The following is a 16,024-nucleotide window of genomic DNA, read 5'->3' as shown; positions in this document are numbered from 1 at the left end:
TGTGTCATTTTGAAGTGAAACCCTGAAGGTTAATCATATTTTATTGACATCTTCCTTACATGTATTTTAATGAAATCCTTGAAGTGCTTCACATATGTTATGGCAGACATCAGGGATTGCCTTGTATATATAGTAACTAATGAAATCCAAAATCATCACGAATGGAAAAGTCTCCAGTTAAACTAATAATTAATAAGAGTGTTAGTGCTAGTCGTTCTTCAGGATATGTTGGTCGTCACTAATTCATGTTCTGGTTTTAAATTTCCTCCTCAGTTGCAATGACAACCAGCAAATAATGTCAACCTACGTATGATCAGTGCTAAGCTGGAACTGCAATTTAGTGCTAAGTGCTCTAACTCCACACGTTTCAGATTTACATACATTTCTGGACACTTTAGCAGAACAAACGTCAGTAAAAATGATGCAGTTTGGAGAGATCTTTACTGCAGTGTATCACTAAAACTGCGTATTTTCGTAATAAGCTGGTGTAAATACGGAAACAAACATATACGGCATGTTAGCTTCACACTGGACGAATTGAAATGTAATTGTTTATCCAAGAATCTGTTACAAAAGGCGAAGAGGAAAAACAAAAAAATTGTAGCATACAGCTGGATTTAAACATACTTCCTTCGGGTTCTAACCACTCGGCCAAGATGAATCCACGCAATAACCGACTCATTATTGATCTTACGATCTCTTGAAACTTTTACCCCAAATGGGTCATTAATTGACATTTAATTATAATATTTCGCACAGAGGGTGCCATGTTTGTGATAAATCTTCAATGGACCGTTGCCTTGAATCGGCATACAGCAAGTGATAATACAAAATAGCAAAACGAGATGAAGTCAATGTGGCGTATGTCGCATCGACTGACACGTCAGTTTGACGTCACTTCGCACAGCGGCTGCTAGTAGGGTGAAGAATGTGGGTTGCTGAGGAAGGAGCCACGCAGGCTTTCACATTTACACCATTGTCTTGCACTTGTTTCCCATCGTGAGTGATTGCTTATAGTCGCGACAAGTAATTCTATACTTTCTGGGTGTCAGAATGTAGGAAGGAACAAGTACTGTCCCGAGCTTGTCTCCAATCTTCTTTAAAATATCTGACTTTGTACTATCGTAATGAGTTTGCACTTGTCTTCGAAACAAAAGGTAGAATACCGGAATCGGAAGTTGCTGGAAAGGGCTAACATATAGAATGATAGGGTGCAATCGTTGATGTGCAAAGATATCAAGCCACTTTAAGGCACCTTTTCGAATAAATTTGAACTATCAGGAAGTACATACATTGCTCCTAAATTGAATCCTGAAGTTCTTACAATCTTATTCGCTTCGCACGAAGCTAATAATTTCTCCTATCCATTCCAGAATCACCTGTGGTAAACATCCTGGAAAACTTTGTCCCTCACACACCGTTAAAGGTAACTTGGCAGACCTCAGTCCACATCGTCGTTTACGTCATGATTGCGCTGTCCAGGTCACACCTTTGTTCTAAGCCGGTGACAGGACCTCTGCCGGGACACAAGATGGGTCTTCAGGCAATTACAACTGGTAGTCCCAACCGAGGGCAAGTATCAGGGAGTCGATCTCCCCTGCAGAAGTAATTTGTTAACTTGAACAATTAGGAAATTCTCGGATGGTGGAGGAGACTGTCTATAGGACTTGTCTGTAAGGTGTAGTATCTAGTCTTACTTCACAGTGATGGACTGGTTCTAACAGTTTCAGAGCTGATCGTGCTGCTTAGCCGTAAACTTGGCAACCATAATCACGTCGGGAGGTGATCGGGGCCAGAGACATTTTGTTGTAAACTGGCAGAAATACTACACACTTACACGTAAATGCGCCTTATGGTATTACCTGTTGCTGTAATACATCCTAAATCAATGAACATTTATCTTGAAAATGTTTATGATGTGAGTACTGCATAAAATAAGGTATGTAATCCTTCGTGTGTCTCCGTAATGACCCACGATTTTTTTTGTATTTCGCTCTGTACTTACTCTCTCGCGGCATTTGTTGCTAACAACAAAATTCGGCTGTAGGTGAAATGCATTCCAGTACAGAAAGAATTTCAGATTAGGTTTAGTATCCTTGTTTAGCATTCAGGGTGGAGCTCCACTTTTCAGTAAAAAAAATCCTTTTAAAGCGCCTACAGACAAATTAAGCTAATTAAAATTCACTACGAAGCATCAATTATTACCCACGTTTTCCATGAAGTACCTAAGTATTCCTATTCAGTTACTGGAGATCTCCAATTTTAACATTACATGTAACTATGTTCCTTATTAATAACTTCCATCTTTACATTAGGTAAAGAACTTGTCTGTCAGTTATCAATTTACTCATGCAAGTGTTAAGCAGGCGGCAGTACACATGGAACTGTTAAGTAGCATCCACCTTTACAGTCACCAACTACTTTCTAAACAAAGTACCTCTTGCTAAGTTTGTAAGATGTTCATTTCTGTCATTTATCCTAAGTAGTGTACAGCACACCATCACTAACGATAGTTATTCGTAAACTATCACCAGAGAATTTCTGACAGCGACGTCTATGTTATTCGAAACACATCGCATGTATCTAAATGTGAGAAACAACTGTTCAGATTATTTGTCACACACGATGTGATCGTTTATAAAGAAACTGATAATTTAAGGTTACAACAGCCCTTTATGGGGTAAATAACGTTGTTCCTATAGCTAACACGCCAGCTAAAAGACGTTGAAAGTAGTAGTGTAAGAGGAAAATGAAAATAAGCAGTGCCTTACCTGTATTCGCTCCTTCAGTTCGAGCACATTAGGTCGCGGCTTTTTCTTCTCATCTGGAAAAGAAAGGAAAACCATCACGAACAGGCAGACATTCAAACAATACATTTGATTCATACGTATCCTCTTATATGAATACGGACGGGCCTCTGGGACCTTTGTAGAGTACGGCTTCATCTAAATCTACAGGGATACTCTGCAAATCACTTTTAAGTGTCTGGCAGAGTGCTCATCGAACCACCTTCACAGTAATTCTTTTTAGGTTAGACGGCCTCAGGGAACCACAGAAAGGGCGTCCGTCTAAAACGGGGCAAGTAAAACACAGTAAGTTAGTTGTAGAAACGATCGGTATTGTAGTTGTAAATTGTCGTAGCTGTGCTGGGAAAGAACCAGACCTCCAATCCCTAATAGAAAGCACTGAAGCTCAAATAGATATAGGTACAGAAAGCTGGCTAAAGCTGGAAATTAGCTCAGCAGAAATATTTTCTAACGGTCTAACAGTGTTCAGAATTGACAGATTAAATATAACTGGTGGTAGAGTATTTATTGATGTCAGTAGTAGTTTGCCTTGTAGTGAAATTGAAGTAGGTAGTTCCTGCGAAATAGTATTTGTAGAGGTTATACTTGACAATCAGACTAAACTATTAATTGGATCGTTTTACCGACCCCGACTCAGAAGACATAGCTGCTGAACAGTTCAAAGAAAACTTGAGTCTCACTTCAAAGACGTACCTCGCTCATACAATTATAGTAAGTCGTGACTTCAATCTAACCTCGATGTGTTGGAATAATTATACGTTTAAAGCCGGCGGCAGGCATAAATCGTCATCCGAAATAGTACTGAATGCTTTTTCAGAAAATTATTTTGAACAATTAGTTCATGAGCCTACTCAAAGCGTAAATGGCTGACCTCTTAGCAACAAATAATCCTGGACAAATAGTCAGTATCGTGACGAATACAGGGATTAGCGACCACAAGGCAGTAGCTGATAGGCTGAATACCATAACTCCTACAACCATCAAAAAGAAACGCAAAGTATATCTATTTAAAAAAAAAAAAAGCTGATAAAAATGCTCTTAACGCCTTTTTAAGAAACATTCAGCACTCCTTCCGATCTGATCATGTAAGCGTAGAAAAGTTGTGAAATGATTTCAAAGAAATAGTCTCGACAGCAGTTGAGAGATATATACCACATAAATTAATAAGTGATGGTACTGATCCCCCGTGGTACACAAAAACGGGTCAGATCGCTGTTGCAGAAGCAGCGGAAAAAGCATGCCAAATTTAAAAGAACGCAAAATCCCCTAGACTGGCAATGTTTTGCAGAAATTCGAAATATAGCACGTACTTCAATGCGAGACGCATTCAATAATTTCCACAAGGAAACTCCGTCTTGAAATATGGCAGAAAAACCTAAGATATTCTGGTTATACATAAAGCACACCAGTGGCAAGACGCAATCAATACCTTCACTGTGCGATAACAACGGTGAAATCATTGATGAAAGTGCCACTAAAACAGAGTTGTTAAACACGATTTTCCGAAACTCCTTCACCAAAGAAGACGAAGCAAATATTCCTGAATTCCATTCAAGAACAACTGCCAAGATGAGAAACATAGCCGGCCGGAGTGGCCGAGCGGTTCTAGGCGCTTCAGTCTCGAACCGCGCGACCGCTACGGTCGCAGGTTCGAATCCTGCTTCGGGCATGGATGTGTGTGATGTTCTTAGGTTAGTTACGTTTAAGTAGTTCTAAGTTCTAGGGGACTGATGACCTCAGAAGTTAAGTCCCATAGTGCTCAGGGCCATTTGAACCATATAAAATTTGAGAAACATAGAAGAAGATATCCTCGGTGTCGCAAAGCAGCTTAAATCACTTAATAAAGGCAAGGCTTCCGGTCCAGATTGTATACCAGCCAGGTTCGTCTCAGAGTATGCTGATAAAATAGCTCCATATTTAGCAATTATATACAACCGCTCGCTCACAGAAAGATCCGTACCTAAAGACCGGAAAATCGCTCAAGTCACACCAAAACCCAAAAAGGGAAGTAGGAGGCCCATATCACTCACGTCGATTTGCAGTAGGATTTTGGAACATATACTGTATTCGAACATTATGAAGTACCTCGAAGAAGACGATTTATTGACACGGATTCAGCAAATATCGTGTTTCCGGAACACAACTAGCTCTTTATACTCACGAAGTAATGACTGCTATCGACAGGGGATGTCAAATTGATTCCGTATTTTTAGATTTCCAGAAGGCTTTAGACACCGTTCCTCACAAGCGTCTTCTAACCAAACTGCGTGCCTACGGAGTATCGCCTCAGTTGTGCGGCTGGATTCGTGATTTCCTGTCAGAAAGGTCACAGTTCGTAGTAATAGACGGAAAGTCATCGACTAAAACAGGAATAATATCCGGCGTTCCCCAAAGAAATGTTATAGGCTCTCTGTCGTTCCTTATCTGTAATAACGACATAGGAGACAAAATCAGTAACCGTCTTAGATTGTTTGCACATGTTGCTGTCATTTACCGTCTTGTTAAGTCATCAGATGACGAAAACGAACTGCAAAATGATTTAGATAAGATATCTGTATGGTGTGAGAAGTGGCAATTGACCCTGAATAAAGAAAAGTGTGAAGTTATTTACAGGAGTACTAAAAGAAATCTGCTAAATTTCGATTACGCGATAAGTCACACAAATCTGAAGGCTGTAAATTCGACTAAATACTTAGGGATTACAATTACAAATATACTAAATTGGAACGATCACATAGATAATGTTGTGTGTAGAGCCAGCCAAAGACTGCGATTCACTGGCAGAACACTTAGAGTGCAACAGGTCTACTAAAGAGACTGCTTACACCACGCTTGTCCGCCCTATTCTGGAGTATTGCTGTGCGGTGTGGACTCCCGCATCAGATGGGACTGACAGATGACATCGAAAAAGTACACAGAAGGGCGGCTCGTTTTGTATTATCGCGAAGTAGAGTAGATAGTGCCACAGATATAGTACGTGAATAGGAGTGGCAATAATTAAAACAAAGGCGTTTTTCGTTGCGACGGGATCTTCTCATGAAGTTTCAATCACCAGTTTTCTTCTCCGATTGCGAAAACATTCTGTTGGCACCCACCTACATAGTGAGAAATGATCATCACGACAAAATAAGAGAAATCAGGGCTCGTTTTTCATGCCCGCCGTTCGAGAGTGGAACGGTAGAGAGACAGCTTGAAGGTGGTCTCTGCCAGACACTTTATTGTGAATGGCAGAGTAATCACGTAGATGTAGATGTAGATTATTCCAATCTCGAACAGCGCGTGGAAAAACGAACGCCTATATATTTCCGTACGAGCTCTGAATTCCCTTATTTTATTATGATGTTCGTTTCTTCCCATGTAAGTTTGTGACAACAAAATATTTTCGCATTCGTAGGAAGTTCGTGATCGAAATTTCAGGAGAAGATTCTGTCGCAACAAAAAACGGCTTTGTTTTAATGATGTCCTGTATCATTTCAGTGTCACACTCTCCCCTATTTCGTGATAATACAAAATGTGCTGCCCTTCTTTTAACTTTCTCAATGTATTCCGTCAATCCTATCTGATAAGGAACCTCCACCGCGCAGTAGTATTCTAGAAGAGGATTGACAGGGGTAGTGTAGGCGGTCTCTTTAGTAGATCTGTTACATTTTCTAAGTGTGGTGGTAATAAAACGCAGTGTTTCGTTAGCCTTCCCCACAACATATTTTATGTGTTCCTTCCAGTTTAAGTTGTTGGTAATTGTAATTCCTAGGTGTTTAGTAGAATTTACGGCCATTACATTTGATGCCTTTATCGTGTAACCGACGTTTAACGGGTTCTTTTTAATACTGATGTGGATGACCTCCAGTTTTCGTTATTCATGGTCAATTGACAATTTTTGCACCATAGAGATATCTTTATCTTCTGTTGACTTTACTAGACGATAAACGACAGTATCATCTGCTAACAACCTAAGACTGCTGCTCAGTTTGTGCCCTAAATCGTTCACATGCATAAGGAACAGCAAAGGGCTTATAACATTACCTTCGGGAAAGCCAGAAATCACATCCGTTTTACTCTATGACTTTCCGTCTATTAGCACGAATTGTGACTTTTGTTCACACTTTTCGCGCGTGGTCCTGTTCTGTGCTGGTACGCCTGCCGCCGCCTCCGTGAGGTTGCCTTTTAGTACGTTTAATGCGATATCACGCCTACTTGACGGATGTTTTTTGGCAGAAAATTTCTGATATTTTAACATTTTTAACATGACCTGACGATGCCCTATCCGGGCGAAATGCGTCATTCTTAAGTCACTAAGGAACGTTCTGCAACCTACGACTGCTTTTAAGTTAGTAAATAAAAGGATGATATCCTTGCAGCAAGTTAGTACCACTATTTCATGGGTAAGCGACCAAGAGCGACCGTGCAAAAGAAAAAAAAAAAAAAGAAAAAAGAGCGTTTTGAACCTTAAGTTAGTTTTCGTGAAGACTGGCGGCAGTTTATGTGGCCACTGTGCCAGTAGTTACTTTACACTTATTTGCAGTTACTACACATACGTAAGTAGTTTACCATATGCGTGTTTATTTTGCCATAAATGTTTCGTTTTATCCATTTAAAACATTGTCAGAGTTAACATTTTTATCTGAGCCACGAAGTCTTATTTGGTGTTCAGAAGCAACTAAGGATCACATAGATAAGATCTAGAAATCACCTTCAGTTGTAAATGATATTTTATTAGCTCGACTGGTTTCGAAGACTAGTGCTCCATCATCGGGTGCCTCACGTCATAAAGCCATTGGCGTGAGACGGGCATTACGCACAGCTCTCGTATATGTGACATTAAGATGTGCCGGAACTGTCAGACAAAGGAAAATCGTATTATATGTAGATCCTTCCTGATAATGGAGCAATAATCTCCGAAACTGGTCATTCGGATCTTCGAATCTTATCAATTTTCGTCCATTTTCCGCTTACATGGGGAAGTGTCGTCTGCTTGCCCATTTTCTAGATTTTCCTGAGCTTAGCACTAATATTTTTATCCTAATTTCACATCACTTGAGGTAAAAAACGCAAAAATATTTCACCACTAGAATTTTACGTCAAGAAATATCTAGTCCCATGCACACACGTGAAAGCAGGATAAAAACATCAACACCAAACTCAGGAAAACCTGAAAAGTGCGCAAGAAGACACTTCTGGATGGAAGCTGAAATCATTCAAATATGCTAAAACTGACGATATTTTAAACGAACAGAGCACAATGTTTATAGTATAATACATAACCTACGAATTGTTTTTAGTAGTTGCAAAAACTGGTTTCAAATATCTTTAATAGCTAACGATTGCGTTCATGACAGCTAAGATTGAATTTATGGACATTACTATATTTTTAAAGTTGGATTTGTTACTCGTAAGATAATTTCGGGACAATAAGTGTGTTACGAAGGTGCAGATAGTTTGTCTACTGTTTAAAAAGCACTTTTAAGATGATTTTCAAAGTCAAAGTAGTCCCATCCTAAGGGAATAAGCATAGGAGTACAGATGCAGGATGCTACATCATCGTTCTAGGCAAGCTCCTAGGGCAGGTGGTTGGTTAGTTTTATGTTCCATGTATAATTTTGCACGATAGATCGTAATGATGTTGCACGCGTTATTTTACATCCACACCGAAAATTAATTTGTGCATTTGATTACAGTCTAAACATTTCTGAGCTTTTTTATCTTGAGACCTGTTCTGAAGCGCCAGGTGTGTGTGTCCTTTGGATGACTAGTGAGTGCTTGTACATTGTAGTGTTGGGTTTATGTTGTGAATGAGAGAGAAGGGAGAGGGTGAAATCCGGTGCCAACACACAGTATACTCCTCGCGAATAGCACCAAGGGGGCAGACGGGCTTAACTTCTCCATCCCGTGGAGAAGTGCATCACATGCTCTCACTTCATGCTACACTGCTCAGAGGTTTGGAGTTTAATGAAGGACAATCGAGCAAAGACTGATGGTCATGACCTTTACGCCATCAACTCTCTTCCCCTTGTCGGCCAAATACTGGTGGGAAAAATTCTAACCCATTAGGATTCGAACCCACTTACCCCCCAAGTTGAGCGGCACCACATACGCGTACGTTATCGGGCACGAAGTAAGTTGTCAGGGGGGGGGGGGGGCGAACAAAATATGGAACCGTCAAAACCACAACACATTATCATGCCTAATACGGTGTAGGAAACCGTTGGACTTCGAGACAATTTGCAGTCGTCTCGGAACAGAAATACTGGTCTTGTATGGTTTTGAAGGGAAACCTACACCACTCTTCCTGCAAGACAGTGGCAAGTTCAGGTAACGATGAAGATGGTTGAACTAGATCACGCACCATTCTCTCGAAATTAGACCACAAATACTCAATAATATTCAGATCTGCCGACTGTGGTGACCAGGGGAGATGCGATAATTCAACCTCGTGCTCAGGAAACCAGTCCTGACAAGCTTCCCCGTCAGTTTCTTATACAGCGGAAGCGGTAGTAATCAAGGAGGCCATTAAGTTCCGGTAACCCAGAATTGCAAAAGGGGGCTAATTATCTCGGACGCAAAGAGCATTCTTGGTGCCACAGAGAGCGGAAAATTGGGACAAGCACAGAAGTAAACTGGTCATAGACATAGCCCGAGAAATAACGGTATGCTCTCGACGTAACTAGTATATTTTTCTCCTGCAGATGAAAGCTCGTAAAGGTATTTTATACAGTGAATCTGTGGAACAGCTGGCCAAGGAAGCTGAAATCTCTGGAACCTTCTTAATTATTCAGCTACCTTGTTCAGACCTACTGCATCACATAAAAATGTGGATCTTAATCGAGTGTGAAGGGGAATGGCAAGCACCTGCACATGAAGGCAAATATTATAAATGGAAACAACCACACTTACCAAGATTACCTTGGGTTCACAATATGCCTGTACACAGAAGAGCCATCTCTACAATTACAAGAATGAGATTCAATCATGGAAGCTTTCCTGCTCATTTATTTCGCCTTCGTCTTACGACTTCGGACAAGGACTCAGATATGGGGACGTTAATCATCTGATGACCAACATAGAGAAACATTCCTCTCTGTAGCTGGGGCATTTTGGGATTCCACTCCCTTTAAATACACACATCAAAAGAATTTTTTCATCAGCCCGGTTCCCAGAACTCCTGAAGATAGATGTCTGTGGATATTGTATCACAGACACAGTTCCTCTGACTGTTCAGAGATGTCACTAAACCCGCCCAAAGATGTAAACAACTATGCATGAGCAGCGCCTATTAGACGGACGGGGTCCGACACCCGATCAGTTCCAGTCATTCCACCAGGAAACACTTACACGGCTCGTGTCGTCTGTCGCTCAACCATGCCTAGACGGTCAATACTGCGGTTCGAGAGCGTCCGCACTGTTACTTCGTGCCAGGAAGGTCTTTCAACAAGGGAAGTGTCCGAACGTCTCTGAGTGAACCAAAGCGATGTTTTCGGACATGGAGGAGATACAGAGAGACAGGAACTGTCGGTGACATCCCTCGCTCAGGCCGCCCAAGGGCTACTACCGCTGTGGATGACCGCTACCTACGGATTATGGCTCGGAGGAACCCTGACAGCAACGCCATCATGTTGAATAATGCTTTTCGCACAGCCACAGGACGTCCTGTTAGGACTAAAACTGTGCGCAATGGGCTGTATGATGCGAAACTTCAATCCCGACGTCCATGTCAAGGTCCGTGTTTGCAACCACGACACCATGCAGCACGGTGCAGATGGGCCCAACAACATGCCGAATGGACCGCTCAGGATTGGCATCACGTTCTCTTCACCGATGAGTGTCGCGTATGCCTTCAACCAGACAACCGCCGGACACGTGATTGGAGGCAACCTGGTCAGGCTTAACGCCTTAGACACACTGTCCAGCGAGTGCAGCTGTTTTGGGATGGCATTATGTGGGGCCGATGTACGGCGCTGGTGGTCATGGATGGCGCCGTAACGACTGTACGATACGTGAGTGCTTTCCTCCGATCGATATTTTAACCATATCGGCAGCATATTGCCGAGACATTCGTCTTCATGGACGACAATTCGCGCCCCAATCGTGCACATCTTGTGAATGTCTTCCTTCAGGATAACGACATCGCTCGACCACAGTGACCAGCATGTTCTCCAGACATGGAACCACTCTGAGGGATCTACGCCGAATCGCCATTGAGGACTGGGACAATCTGGACCAACATTGGCTTCACGAACCTGTGGATAGTATGCTGCGACGAATACAGGCACGGATCAATGCAACAGGACGTGCTACTGGGTATTAGATGTACCGGTGTGTAAAGCAATCTGGACCACTACCTCTGAAGGTCTCGCTGTATGGTGGTGCAACATGCAATGTGTGGTTTTCATGAGCAATAAAAAGGGGCGAAGTGATGTTTATTTTGATCTCTGTTCCAATTTTTTGTACAGGTTCCGGAACTCTCGGAACCGAGGTGATGTAAAACTTTTTTTGTTGTATGTATTGTTAGCCTACTAAAAAGCAAACCGTGTGATGTTTCGATGTCTCGCAAGATTCATTTTTAAGGAATCGAATGAAAATTTGACCGACAATATATAAAAACAGTGTTATTACCATTTCTCCTGTAGAACTGATTACAAGTGAAGCGTATTTTCGAAAGTGTGTGTTGACTAAATTGCTGTGCAGAAGATAGACTTGTATCATAGTTCTTGCACCTGTCCATAGGCAAATAGTGTTATACTGCTGAAGGCCTATTACAACAAATTAAAAAAAACAGTACTGGGCGTTGTGATCTGTGTCAATAGGGGCCCTGTCGTTTTAGAACACCGTATCACCACTCGGGAAGAAACATTGTACCACTGAATGGTCGATCAGCCAAAATGATTAAGTAATACTTGGCATTGATTGGCGACTCCATGTTGTCTTGTGCACAGATTGCCGTAAGCTTAGTGACAAAAGTGCATCCCAATTTAAGTTATACAATATAGCACTGAAGATGGTCACTCAGTGACAGAAAATTGATTTTGCAATAGTAAAAAATATACGACCAATGCTGTCTCTTTTTTCAAGTAATACTTGGCAGTTACGCGATCTTGCAAAGTGGTCATGGGGCCGATGGGATACCAATGGAGCTCCCCAAATCACCGAACCCCCTCCATGTATCACTCTTGGGCCGTAAACTCGGCCACAAGTTGGAAACAGTGTGCAACAACACTCATCCGACTTTTTTTTGGTTTTTTTTTACAGTGCTCCGTTGTCCGAGTTTTATGGCTTCGGCGCCACTCTTTTCCATTATCTGCATTTGCATCACTGTTGAGTGGTTTTAGAAGTCCAGCTCACCCTGCAATACACTTCTTATGGAGCTCCCTTCGTACTGTTTTCGTGCTGATGTGGTTCGGGAGGGTGACATCCAGTCGCGCAGTAACTTTTGCAGCCTTTATCCAATTATTTTTCGTCACTATCCTCTTAGACGACAGACTGTCACGATCAGTGAACACACACACTTTAGTCTGAGCTGTGAGTTAACGGAAGCTGTTGCTCCACTTTTCCTGTATGCAGTGTAAATTTTCGATACGGTGCCTCTTAAAACACCAAACACTTCCGCTATCTTGGTTACGGCAGCACCCACCACAGGAACGCCAAAGACTTCCCCAGGTTCGCATTCACTTAGCTCCCACATAGCGGACTCGCAACTACACGGAACACTGTTCTGACCGCGACTGACAGTTGCAACGCATTGGGCACACTGCACAGGTGCCGTTCGTGGTCAAATACAACAGCAGAACCTGCTGGTATCTGCATTTAGGTTAAAGCGTGCGTTTCTTGCGGTGTTTCCATATTTTCGTCCAGACCCTGTAAGATGATCGTAGACATTATACATCTTTCTTACCACACGAGTTTGGCGACAGAATGTCTACTCAGAACTTAAGGGCCATAGACGCACTCATGTTGATGGTGTGTTCCTTGATTTCAGTAGCGCATTTGACACCGTCAGCTTACGGAGTATCGTAGCAGATTTGCGATTGCATTCAAGACTCTCCTTCAGACAGAACTCAACACATCGCTCTTAACGGGACAAATTCGACAGATGTAAAGGCAATATCCGGAGTACCACAGGAAACTGTGATAGGACCGTTGCTCTTTACAATACACATAAATGATCTAGTAGAAAGCGTCGGATGCTCTTTAAGGCTATTCCCAGATGAGGCAGTTGTCTATACCAAAGTAGCAATGACAGAAAATAGTAAGAATTTGCAGAACGACCTGCAGAGAATTGATGAATGGTGCATTCTCTGGCAGCTGACCCTGAACGTAAATAAATGTAACATATTGCGCATGTATAGAAAAAGATATCTACTACTGTACAGCTGCACTATTGATGACAAACAACTGGAGACAGCGTCTGCCGTAAAATATCCAGGCGTAACTATCCAGAGCGACGTTAAGCGGAATGACCACATAAAACAGATAGTGGGAAAAGCAGATACCAGACTCAGATTCATCGGAAGAATCTTAAGGAAATGTAACTTATCCACGAAAGAAATAGCTTATCCGGCGCTTGTTCGCCCGATTCTCGAGTACTGTTAATCTATCTGGAATCCCTATCAGGTAGGACTAACAGAGGAGATAGGGAAGATCCAACGAAGAGCGGCGCGTTTCGTCACGTTTAGCGTTACGAATATGGTAAACAAACTCCCCTGGCAGACGTTACAAGATAGGCGTTGTGCATCACGAAGAGTTTTACTATTGAAATTTCGGGACAGCCCTTTTCAGGAGAAGTCGGACAACATATTACTTCCCCCCCTCCCCCTGACATACATCCAGCGTACTGACCATGACGAGAAAATTCGAGACATTAGAGCCAATACAGGGGCTTACCGACAAGCATTCTTCCCACGCACCATGCGCGAGTACAACAGGGTTGGAGGGATCAGATAATAGTACCGAAAGTACCCTCCGCCACACATCATTAGGTGGCTTGCGGAGTACGTTGTAGTTGTTAGTGAACGGATCCAAAACTATACAAACTGATAGTTCTGTGCCAAAATCGGAAATGGCAGGATGATCAAAGCTGACTGAACGTGGTTATTTATTAAGTTCCACATTTATTATTTATTAAGTTCCACATTTATTATTTATTAAGTTCCACATTTATTATTTATTAAGTTCCACACTTCCAAATCGTTGTTGTTTCTCAATGACAGTAAAGAGAGCGACGAAAAGAGATTAGAATCTGGAAGTAACATCAAATGGAATGTTAGTAATAGATATGGACGAAAAAATAGAATGTAGAAGATGCAACACATAACAGCGACAATCAGAGGAATACCAGTGCTGTATTGGCAAACAGTTCTTATGCAAAGCAGAGCAACAATCAGACGTCAGCTGTTTACTTCTTGCCAGCTACACACACCGAGTTTACAAGGTAGAAGTAACGCCAATGTGGATGACAATAATACTGAAAGGGGGTGCAGTGGGGATGGAAATAATTGACAGTTGATGGAGCGGTGTTTCAGACTTACCTGGAGGCGTTGACACGGTATCGCCGGTCACTTCCCTAACACTGGTCTGAGACGCTTCAGCCTCCATGGTCAGCTACCGGCTGGACCAGTCACTCGCGGCTACACGCCAACACTGGACAGTAGAGCTCCGCTGCGCGCACTCCCCCTTGACGTAGCGTCCCTGGCCCTATCTGCGAGCCGACTGGTCAATGAAGCCCGTCCGACCCGCCGGCGCGACCTCTGCCACACCGCTTATCACCGCCGACAGCGCCTCTCGCGCCGCTGCGAGGTAGCTCGTGACGCGTCGCCGCTTCGCGCCACCCAATAATATGTCACACGAACGCCAGCGGTGGCGGCTCCCGTGATTGTGACGAACTGCACCGGCGGTAGCTGACGTCGCCGTCTCTTCGAACTTCCGTTCCTCTTTGCGAGGAAGTGGTGCAATATTGTGACTTCCACTCGCTGCTGGCGGAGGTAAACATCGAACGAGCTATGACTCAGAAAGAATGTCTGCAGAAATTTATTCAAGAGGCGGCAAGTTTCTAAGACTCCCATCATTATTGTTAATGTATCAGTGGTTCTGAAGAAGTTTCGTGACCCCAACATTAAATTTGAAGGGTATACACAAAATGTGTTGTATGTCAAAATTGTGACAGTTGTCCAAACGAAATTTTTCTTTATTTCATGTGTCTCCACTCTGAGGAATGTTGATCAACAGTAACTCTGCCAGATATTTCCTTTTTTTTTATAGTCAACACAAATTTCTCATTTTTTCTCCAGTTTCAGAGTCTTAATACCTAGAGTCAGCTTAACATTGTTGGCATATGAACAGAATAACTTTAGAGAATGTAATTACATTAATATATTAAATATTTACTTCGGGTAAAAGTACACAGTTAAGTATAAAATGCCGCCATCTTCTTAAGCTTTTATTGTAATTTATCCATCTACAACAATCTGTCATACAGAATGTCCCAGGAGGAATGGACAGTATTCAGGGACATGGCAGGGACGATGATTTGAAACAAAAAGTCTAGTAACTTCTACATCTACATCTTCATCTACATGGATGCTCTGCATATCACATTTAAGTGCCTGGCAGATGGGTCATCGAACCACGTTCACGATTCTCTATTATTCCAATCTCGTATAGGGCGCGAAAAGAACGAACACCTACACTACTGGCCATTAAAATTGCTACACCACGAAGATGACGTGCTACAGACGCGAAATTTAACCGACAGGAAGCAGATGCTGTGATATGCAAATGAATAGATTTCCAGAGCATTCACACAAGGTTGGCGCCGGTGGCGACACCTACAGCGTCCTGACATTAGGAAAGTTTCCAACCGATTTCTCATACACAAACAGCAGTTGACCGGCGTTGCCCGGTGAAACGTTGTTTTGATGCCTCATGTAAGGAGGAGAAATGCTTAAAATCACGTTTCCGACTTTGATAAAGGTCGTCGAGATCCAATGACTGTCAGCAGAATATGGAATCGGTGGGTTCAGGAGGGTAATAAGGAACGCCGTGCTGCATCCCAACGGCCTCGTATCACTAGCAGTCGAGATGACAGGCATCTTATCCGCATGGCTGTAACGGATCGTGCAGCCACGTCTCGATCCCTGAGTCAACAGATGGGGACGTTTGCAAGACAACAACCATCTGCACGAACAGTTCGACGTTTGCAGCAGCATGGACTGTCAGCTCGGAGACCA

The 16,024-nt window shown here is 42.6% G+C and overlaps 1 protein-coding gene across 1 annotated transcript in view; it reads right to left on the bottom strand.

Annotated features, from left to right (window-relative positions):
- LOC124595120 (sterol O-acyltransferase 2-like) overlaps nucleotides 1-14,495 on the bottom strand; it is a 169,855-nt gene extending 155,360 nt beyond the window's left edge. Inside the window, exons 1-2 of the mRNA XM_047133716.1 lie at nucleotides 14,327-14,495; nucleotides 2,772-2,824 (exon numbers count right to left, since the gene is read on the bottom strand). Of these exons, the coding sequence (XP_046989672.1) occupies nucleotides 2,772-2,824; nucleotides 14,327-14,393 (120 nt within the window). The 5' untranslated portion in view covers nucleotides 14,394-14,495. The remainder of the gene's footprint in view (nucleotides 1-2,771; nucleotides 2,825-14,326) is intronic.
- Between the last annotated feature and the right edge of the window lie 1,529 nt (nucleotides 14,496-16,024).

Source organism: Schistocerca americana, chromosome 2 (genome assembly GCF_021461395.2).
Source record: "Schistocerca americana isolate TAMUIC-IGC-003095 chromosome 2, iqSchAmer2.1, whole genome shotgun sequence".
Taxonomy (NCBI): domain Eukaryota; kingdom Metazoa; phylum Arthropoda; class Insecta; order Orthoptera; family Acrididae; genus Schistocerca; species Schistocerca americana.
This window is presented reverse-complemented; position numbering and strand designations above follow the sequence as displayed.